The 10,584-nt window shown below is 40.7% G+C and overlaps 1 protein-coding gene across 1 annotated transcript in view; it reads left to right on the top strand.

Annotated features, from left to right (window-relative positions):
* The window catches only part of atp2a3 (ATPase sarcoplasmic/endoplasmic reticulum Ca2+ transporting 3), a 56,408-nt gene that overhangs the window by 19,905 nt on the left and 25,919 nt on the right, over window positions 1-10,584 (top strand). The window contains exons 6-8 of the mRNA XM_035666167.1: window positions 3,961-4,041; window positions 4,287-4,372; window positions 4,631-5,124. Of these exons, the coding sequence (XP_035522060.1) occupies window positions 3,961-4,041; window positions 4,287-4,372; window positions 4,631-5,124 (661 nt within the window). The remainder of the gene's footprint in view (window positions 1-3,960; window positions 4,042-4,286; window positions 4,373-4,630; window positions 5,125-10,584) is intronic.

Raw genomic sequence — 10,584 nt, 5'->3', positions numbered from 1 at the left:
GAGAGAGAGAGAGAGAGAGAGTACGATCACAGCGTTCATTCATAATCACAGCACTGAGAGTGAAGGAGAGATACATGCGTTGGTTATTGTGAAGCCGTCGCTTTTCGAATTGAGCACATGGTTTCAAAAATGAAAATGAAATCATCCAAAGTAACTATCAGTGAGATATTCTCAGACCAGCCCCCCTCAATTTTACTAAATTGTTTCCCCTTCCTTTTAAAGAGAGACTAGTTTACATCACTTGCGTGGGAACATGTGAAATACATCTCATGTGTCTGTGTGTGCGTGTTTATGTGGAAGGTAGCACTTCCTTGGAATTCGGGCTTGTTACAGCCGGTGTCCTCAATCACACATGCGTGCGCACACAGCTAGACGCAGGCAAGCCCACACAGGTACCAAGCACCAAAATGACTCTGTTCTACCCCTACCTACCACCACTACCATCACCGTCACTGTCAACACCAACGGTGTCACCATGACAACGCTCTGTGCTCCGTTTGGCTCATCTCTGTGACGCTGAAGTTCATAAGGGGTTGAGGTCTTAACGACACCTGTGATGACAGTGTGGAGACGGATATGACTTAAAATGAGCCATCTGCTGTTTGAATAAGAGATTTGATATTATTGCTGACTGTCAGCAGCTGCTGGTGGGTCCGTGTTGGTTTTCCCATTGTAATAACATTGCAACAACACTGACTATTTTTTTTATGTTCAGTGTTTTATTCTTTTTTTTAGGGTGCCTTTTTGACAACAGGCCATGGACAATTGATGAAAATTAGATTTCAAGACTTCCTCTTTTTGGTCGTTAAATTGTCTACATTATAGTAGACATTATATTTATATTAGGTTTATGATGATGGAGAAAAGGCAGTTAACAGTTAAATTTGTCTCTGTTGTACTGTTGCACTCCCATTTTATCGTACTTCAGAATTGCCGTTAAGTGCCATATAAGGCAGAGAAGGTGAAGATATTTGTTTAAGCTGGTAGAGATGTCGAGGCACTAGTTATAGCTGGAACTCCAGCTTGTTTTAAGTACATAATGCATTTACTGTCAAAGTTTACTTTGAGAAGAGGTATGAAAGTAGTGTTATGCGCACTGCTGCATTTTTGTAAAATGTACACAGTCATATATTACACTCTTCGTTCTGTCTGACATAATCTTGTTGCTAAGCAGCTTTAAACAGGGGTAAACAGCTGAGGTAGGTGCTGCACCACACACTCCTCTCACTTAGAAAATGTGTGTCAGGAATCTTCAAGCACACTCCTCTGACTAAAACATGTAGGGGTATGGTGACAAAGAAAACAAGCAAATATTTTCCTTTCCTCCATTGATTTCCCAGGGTTTCCTGTATTTCAGATTAGCCGATGGTTGTTCCATGGGAACTTGATTCTAGGGGGTAAAATAAACTGTATGGAGGTATCGGAAAAGGACACTGTTCACCACAAGTGCCTTTGAGGAGAGAAAAGAACATAAATATATTTACTCAAGTTTCCACCACTGCTGCCCGCCTGCCTTCTTGTAGGTACATTGCCCATGATGCCAGCCAGGGTTACGACACAGTTGTGATTTGCGCCTCCACTGGAACTTTCCTGGGTTTTCTAAATGGAGTGACTGCGGCGGTCAGGTTGTCAGGAACTCCTAGAGGGTTTACACAGGAGCTGAAGAGATGGAAACCAAGCCATTCCCAGTAACGAGTCACGGTTATCCTGCATGTGAATGAAGACTTCTCTGCCAGTATATTATGCAAGACATTCAGATTTTGTTTGCAATCCACTTTTTACCAAATGGAAGGAGAACTCCGAACCAGCTGACCTCCTCTTTGTTTTGATGAAATGTGCATGTGCTACGTTCCAGTTTATTCATAAATCCTAAGGTCAATGCAATTTCTTTTATAATTTTTTCTTACTTTTTGAAACTAAAAGCACTTTGAAAAAAAGTCAGACAAATTTCTGATATTTAACATTCTGCTTATGTGAAGTCAACATGGCTGGTATTAGGACTTAAATTTCTCTTCTAGCAGATGGAAAACGTCTGTGGGAGGCCGTGGCAGAAAATGGAGGTTCGATAGGGGAGCAGGAGTCTGTGGGTAGGCGTTTGAAAAGCCTCTCTTTTCTGCCCTTGGCCAGTCCTGCTACAGTAAACCTGTAGCCCCCAGCCATCTCCCACACAAACACAACACACACTTCTCTCCCCCTCCGCCTCTCCCACTCTTGTTCTCTCACAACCTATGGGTGTCAGCCGGAGATATGTAGAGAAATATGGACTTGGAAGTACAGGCTATTCAACTACACATATTTTTTCATCTCTCCCTCTATCTCTTTCACCATCACTGTCATGTCAGGGAAGGGACTGAAAAATTCCCCTTGAGTCTCAGACCATTGAGCAAATGTCAAGAGGAGATGATGGAGCTCTGAGAGAAATGGAGAAAGATCAAGAAATTAACACTCCGAAACTCATCACCAGGAAACCACTTTCAGTATGTGAGCGAGGAAAAGCAGAAATTCAACAGATGTCCAACGTCATTCATGTTTGAAAAGCCACGGTAGATTCACTGGGAGTCCTTGTTTTTGTTGCGATTAACGTTGAGAAGCACTGATGGCTGAGGACTCCAAGTTGGCATTAATGAGGCGCTTTTTACACAAAATAATGATCAGGTCTCTTTTTCTTGTCTGTCAGGCTGGAAAGGAACAAGTGAAGAATATTACATCTGTCTGGAGTCTTCGGAGCAATTTCCTTTTCCTCTGCTATGAGATCATCGCCATCGACTACATCAAACGATCCATTTTTCACAAGCTAGCTCTGTCCTGCTATTATGAAAATATTTCCATTAAAAGTTCATTGTCGGGCTCTGACAAAGAGGAAGCAATATCCATTTTGTTTTGGGGCATTAGATACTAAAATGCTCTGGCTATGAGATACGAGTTTAATATGCAGGCTTAATAAGCAGACTGTAAGACTGGTGGATAAGATGAAATGCATTTTGTAGATTCAATGCAGGCTTCATCTGTAGTTTATGTCTGACATATGTAGAGAAGTGGAGTACAAGAGGAACAGAGAGAGAGCTGCAGAGAGTGAAGAGAGAACAAAGGGGAGGGGAAATAATCAATCATTTTAAAACAGCAACGTGACTCCATCAAGGTTATATTGAGCCGTTGTTTACCTGTGGCTGCAGCCTGAGCCTGGGCTAAATCCGCCGATGTTTCTTTGCTCAAGGATTTATTATTTGAACACAGACATTCGAGGGTGTAGCTGAGTGTTCACTTGCAGCTACACTTACAAGCATAAGCCAAACTTTCAGAGGGCAAACACATTAGAAGTATATATTGTCCTCTTCACTGTCTTGTTTCCTTCATACTACTGTCAGCTCGGTCATCTGGTAATTTGACCGTGCTTGCAGCGTAGCTCTATGAATTACAATGTTAGTCTGTTGGTCAGTCCACCACTTTAGTTCAGACTAAATCATCTCAACACCTACTTGGTGGATTGCCATGAAATTCTGTACAGAAATTGTCTGATTTGAATTACTTTTGGTGATCCTATGACCTTTCCTCTACTATTGTAAGCAGGCTGACATTGGTAGTTGAGAGTAAAATATCCTGAGAACTGCTGGATGGATTGCAAACATATCAACAGATGTTCAATGTCTCTAGAGGATAATGACTTTGGTGATCTAACCTTCACAGGAGTTCATTATCCACCATCAGGTCATTTCAATTTTCAGTTTGTCCAATACTTGAATTTATGACCAAATACCTGCAAAACTAATAACATTCCCACATCAGCTGTACTTTGTGCTAATTGGCAAATTTTAGAATGCTAACCGGTCAAACCAAGGCAGTGAACATGGTGCCTGCTAATGCCTCAGCATTGTCATTGTGAGTGTGAAGCATACAGTACTGACATTGGCACATTCCTACATTCATCTTTAGTCATTTTTGTTGTTGTTTGTTTTTTTTTAGTTGGTGACAAGGTGCCTGCTGACATCAGAGTGACCTCTATAAAGTCCACCACCCTGCGAGTGGACCAGTCCATCCTCACAGGTATTGCATCAGACACCAGACAGTACTGCTTGAAGGCTTTCACATATCTCACATTGAGTATGCTCCCTTGCTCCTTTTATTGCATGAACTTAGAAGAGCGTTCTACAGTTTTAGTCTCTTTGATATTGTCTGTGATTGTACTTGCTACCCCTTTAGGCTGTGAGTATAACTTGTTGGTCTTATAGTCACCTGTCGCACTTACAGATCTAATACTGTGCAATTGTCTCATACAAACTTTTCTTAAGGGGAGTCTGTGTCCATCATCAAACACACTGACCCTGTTCCTGACCCCAGAGCTGTCAACCAGGACAAAAAGAACATGCTGTTTTCTGTAAGCACCCCTGCAGCCTTCTGAGTCATGTTTATCTTCTGCCTTCATATCAGGAATTGATACAAAGCTATACAACCCTGACACATAGTTTAACGTAGTTAGTGCAATTCTCAGAGTGGTTATCACTGTTTATGATTTGATCCAAAATGTCTTCTTTTATGTTCAGCAAATGTCTTCAAATGAGTGTGATAATGAGATGATAATAAAGTTTTTTCTGCTTCACCTGCGCACTAATTTCTCTCTTTCTTTTTCCCACAGGGCACAAACATTGCAGCAGGCCGTGCCATAGGCGTTGTCGTTGCTACCGGCGTGGCCACTGAGATCGGTAAGATCCGTAATCAGATGGCCTCTACAGAACAAGAGAAGACGCCGCTGCAGCAGAAGCTGGATGAGTTTGGCCAGCAGCTCTCCAAGGTCATCTCCCTGATCTGCGTGGCGGTGTGGGTCATCAACATTGGCCACTTCGGAGACCCCGTCCATGGCGGCTCTTGGGTCAGGGGGGCGATCTATTATTTTAAGATTGCCGTGGCCCTGGCCGTGGCCGCCATCCCCGAAGGGCTGCCTGCTGTCATTACCACTTGCCTGGCCCTCGGCACGCGTCGCATGGCAAAGAAGAACGCCATTGTTCGCAGCCTGCCCTCAGTGGAGACCCTGGGCTGTACATCTGTTATCTGCTCTGACAAGACGGGCACCCTCACCACCAACCAGATGTCCGTCTGCAGAGTAAGTGGCAATCAGGAAAAACAAAAATTGTTGAATGTGAGGTTGGTTAGACAGTTTATCCTCGAGCTCAATATATATTACTTCATTCCTCCAACAGAGCTGAACTGGTTCAGAGCAGAAACCGATTCTTAGGTATTTAATTTACCCATGACACATAATAAATAGCCGCTGTGGATTTCCTTTGAAAAAGTGTTATGGAGGTGAATTCTACAAGATGAGTTCTTTTTTTTCCATCCAAGTGGAGCTTTAAGATGGAATATCCTTGTAGTGTGGTACTGTTTACTTCCATTTGGCAGGTTTGAGATTGCTGCTGGCAGAGTAGCACAGGCTGGCATGACCCAGCAGCACCCAGAGCGCTACACTATATCACCAGATCAGCTCACACATGGTGAAGGTTTCCAAAATGTCACATTGCCTGAATAAACACAATACAGTAATCCATATCCTGAATTGTTCTGTAGGTTTCAGTGAATAAATGATCTATATATAATTACATCAGACAACAAACACTGAAAGATCTTATCCACAGCCATTCACGAGTAGCACACAGCCTCACCCATTCCTTTGTCTGTTTGTGTGTGTGTGTGTGTGTGTGTGTGTGTTGCTCGCTAGCCGTCTTTGCTCCAAGCACAGATTAAATGCCAGCGCTGCTGTTTGTCTTGGCACTTGTTAGGGGTTTTCTAGCTGCACACACACACACACACACACACACACACACACACACAATCTCAGTTAACACCTCTTGTCCTTAAATTCTCCATCTCACCCCTAACCCTCAGCTAATGACCTCACAAGTAGTGGCCAGTATAAGTAGAGCAGCTATAAAGCTATGTCCAGAGAAAACTATTGAGTCACGCTGTAGTTTACTGATTATGGACAAGGGAGTTATTACTATAAAAATCTGGACAATTAGTTATTCATTAATGATCAAGTATTGATTTAAAAGTTAATATAATTCAACAAAAAAAAAAAAAATCGAGTATTTCATATCAATCAATAGGTTTTAAAAAGAAAGATTTTGATGTCTACAGTAAAGGTCTTCACAGGACCAAAATCTCCCCCATCAGAAATTGACCCGTGCATAAATTCATTTTTTCAAAAATGAGAGACCCAGTCCGAATAGATCCGAGGATGATTAGACTTAATCCAAAACTGCAGATTAACTGAACTGCCCCTAGTACAGACAGAACAGCAACACTGGCAGCAACTTGATGTGCTACCAATTAACAAGCGGGTATATAGTTGAAAAGAGCAGCAATATAATCAAGGAAATTCAAGGAAATGTATTCATCATTATACAAAACAAGTATTGTATAACAAAATGAATGAATGAATAATATGTTCAAGAATTTATGTGAAGTCAGAAAATTAATTAAAAAAATAATTGATTTGCTTAAAACTCATTTACAGACATAATTGAAAGTCCTGTTTTCACCTCCTGCACCGACAATAAAACATTCTGTTTCCAACTTTGGAAGTGACAAAAGATACTCATTTTCTAACCAACTTAATATCTGTGAATAAAAATGGTTATTCTTAAGCATGAATCTTTTACATAGTAATAATAATAATAATAATAATAATAATAATAATAATAATAATAATAATAATAATACATTTTATTTATAAGCGCTTTTCTGGATACTCAAAGACACTTTACAGAAAGACAACATAAAAGCAGCACAACAAAGGCAACTGATTTCCTAACATTTTTCCTATGGTGATTACACCACATGATCAGAGCTGATGCTGTCAACTCTCGGATCCATTTGGATGCACTCAGATATTAGACAAATTAACACACAGTCCCATAGCAGAAAAACAAGACCTGACCTGATTAGAATGAGGATAATTTCCAGTTACAGGTTGGATCTCGTTTTTTTCAGGACCCATAAAAAGACCACTAGTCTAGAATTGATTTTGCTTCTCCTGAAGCCAGAGGAAAAGGGCATTGAGCCTGAGTTGAGCTTAGGTGGGCTGAGTGGCATGGCTAAATGGGATAGCCTGAGACATCTGTCAATTAGTTGAAATACACTCCCCTGAACGGGGGTCAGTGTTGCCACAGATGATAAATGTGGGACAATGGTAAATGCTAAAGACTGTAGGTAAGGCGTCAGCTTCTGCTCCTGCAGACTGCATGTAGTGCTATGGCTGTGTTTGCACATGTGGTCAGGAGAAAATATATTTAGACTTTTTTGTCTGTGTAAATGCATTTTATTTTCTTGCTGTTCAAAATGGAGCTGCCATCAGAGTGCTGAGCATATCCTTGTACGGCAGACACTCATGCTCTTGCTAAATGAACGCTCCTCCCTCCCCTGGCCCCTTGAGATGACGTGGAGTGTCTGTGTGATTAATGCGTAGCAGCAGGGAGTTCCCTCTAGTAGGAGGGTGAGTGATCTCACCGCAGCCCTGTAACCCTCCCAGACAGAAAAAGAGCGAGGCAGGCTGACGCTGGTAAATATTGACCTTCTGCCTCCACCTATACTCCCTGGCCTGCTGCTCTCAGCTCTCTGGAGGGAGATAAGGGGGCACATACACAATCATACTCTCCCAAAGACAAATCAAACTTCCACTTCACAGTTTTTATCTTCGTGGTGTTTCCTGGAGACAGTAATTTTCATGCTTGCTTAACTCGTTGTATGCTCTGACCACTCTGTTTTTATGGTTTTTGTGCGTCAAGGTTTAAATGCCCACATGAATGTTTGCCCAGGCTTATCCATCTGTGCTCATTCGTAGACTGATCTCCAGCCAGTGGCCCTGTTCGCGCCATGTGTCTCCCTTGCCTCGGGGGTATCCCCATATCCGCATGATTTCCAGGGATTCCCCTCCATATCCTGACACCGTACTTCCCTTTCCCTTCAAACACACACACACACACACACACACACACACACACACAGACGAAGAAACACGCACACATGCACACATAAAATGGGTTACTCGTCATTCATCCCCACACAAGCTCAGAGGAAGTGAGTACAAGAAAACAAATGTGTGCCACTACCACTGAGTCACATGAATCACACTGGGCCTTGTTTCCTTGGAGACCACAGTGGATCAGATAGTGAGGGAAAAGTGACCACAGATGAAAGAACAACCTTATTTTATTCCCTAGACCCTGCTTTGTGAGTGCTGTATGTGCTTTTGTGGAAGTTAACTATTAACCTGTTGAGCACAACTCCTTTTTTTGCACAATACCTTGAAACATTGCACATGTACAGTTATACACAGGCTTATCATATTCCACTTTATTGTATATAGTCTATATATTTTTTATATTTTTATTATATTTTATTTTATTGTATTTTATTCTTTCTCTACTCTTTGCACTACATTCCCCTGTGCTGCTATGCCAAATTTGAGTTTCCCCTGCGGCGAATTAATAAAGGAACGTCTTATCTCTTAAATTAAAGGGTCCCTGAGTAGTCAGTGTTAATCTGTTGTACAATAGTTGAACCGAGCCTGATGATTAAATGAAAAACACTGAACAAAAGTATAGGAAATTATGGGTCCTATATAGACCTGTCCTGTTTGAGCCCATATTTCAGTGAACATTTTGATGTCATGTATCCAGGCTCCCTTTGCTCCTGCAGGTTTTGGCTGTTAATTATAAAGCAGAGATAGAAGAAAGCAGTTAAAAAAACTGAGTGGTTTACAGTTTAAGAAGCTAATCCATTGTATCTAATAGGCCTTTTTTGAACTTAAAGTTACTCATGTTCTGTCACAATTGATTTGGCGACACCCAGGGTTAGTCTTGGCAACAGCAAGTGTGGTTTATTACTACTGTAAACACTCTTGAGCAACCACTTTGTCAGAAATACAACAGAGGAACAACTGGTCTGTCCGTTTACAGTGCAGCCAAACAATCTCACATTGTTTTAATAAAGAAGTCAGCCTGTCATCTGAATTTTAGGCCTTAAAATTTCATAAAATGCCTTAGGTTTGATTTTGACAGCATAAAAATTTACTGGATTAATGAATTTAACATTACTTGTATAAAGTTGCATTTGTCAGTCTCGCTTTTAAATGTGTTTTTGGGAAAAATGTATATTGATCATGCTGTAACAACTACATAACAAAGCCAACATGGAACCAATATCGATTTTGCTTTATATCCTTTGTACTTTTTTGCCACTATGGATGTAAAATAGATTGCATTCATAATTAAAAAGGTCTTAATTTAACTAGTTAAAACTTCCAGAAACCACCTTTAGCAATGAAAACTACTACAGTATGTAAAGAGGTAATTAAAGAAGGTAAATCCATATAATGGCTATTGCTAAAGAAGTAGGCTTGTATTTAATTCAATCTTAAGGATTATAACTTTTAACAGACTTGCTTCTGATATTGTTAAAGTAAATAATGACCTTTTGTGTGCACAATTTTTTCTTAAAACTGTATTTTTTTATACAAAACCACAAGCCAGAAAGAAATTCTTACAATTAGTACAAGAAGGAAAATGTCAACACTGTTGATGTCGAAAATTACAAATGCAAAATTACATGTTCTCACAAAAGCTATAATCTCTCTCAGGCTATAATCATGATTCAGTATGACGGTTATTTATAACCGACTTTTATCTTGTCCAGACTAGACTACATCAGTCGACTAAATGTAGTAACCCTGTTGCCGCAGAGAGTTGTTAAGGAATAATTACTCTATTAAAAGGCTAAAACATGCCATTTAAGGCTCATGTGCTAGAGGAGCTCTCATCTGAAGTCTGCCATCGATTCTGTGTTCCTTTTTTATACACACACACACACTGATAAAAAAATCGAGACAAGTTTAACCAAATAGCTGCTTCATTAATTCTTCAATCAGTCAGATTTAATGGAGACTCAAACAGAGTTAAGCTGGGTCCTAGGAGTGTTTTTTTTTGTGTGTGTTTATTGTTTGCTGAACTTAATTTTCAAGTCATTAAAAAGGCTGAATATTAGTAAAGCAATGGAGGTTCAAGGGCAGTCTTTAAACCTATTGTAATTTTGTTTAGTCATTCAGATGAGGTGTTTGGATGCAGAGAGGGGCCCATGGACTGTGAATGGTAGTGTATCCCATTTTTATAAACCACCAGACACAATACTCCCTTCTTGTTTTTATTCATATATTAGTATTACCAGTGCATCGTGAACTTCCCTTCCTGGGGGGAACTTTAGGAGGAAGATTTGCCAACAAAGCAGCCAACAAAGCAAATCATTGGACAGCTCAGGGACTCCCGCTCTTTCTCCTACCTTCTCTAACTTAGGCATTGTTTTCCAGCAGTTGACTTGCCAGCGTGTGCATGGCAGTGTGAGTGACTGATGAAGCCTTACATCAGGACATGTGAACAGTGCAACTCCACTGTTGCCTGCATGTTTAGAACCATTAAAAAATCTGGGAAACAATGCAGTGACTGCTGCTCAAACTGGTTGTCAGTGGGTGTGAAAGCCTTCGGTTGGGGGTGGGTGGATTTTTTTACTCTTGGTCACAGTGTCGGGGAAATTCTTCCATAA

This window comes from Morone saxatilis, unplaced genomic scaffold (genome assembly GCF_004916995.1).
Source record: "Morone saxatilis isolate NCDOM2014 unplaced genomic scaffold, NCSU_SB_2.0 Contig20, whole genome shotgun sequence".
Classification (NCBI taxonomy): Eukaryota; Metazoa; Chordata; class Actinopteri; family Moronidae; genus Morone; species Morone saxatilis.
The sequence above is the reverse complement of the archived record's forward strand: the minus strand, read 5'-3'. Positions and strand labels throughout refer to the sequence as shown.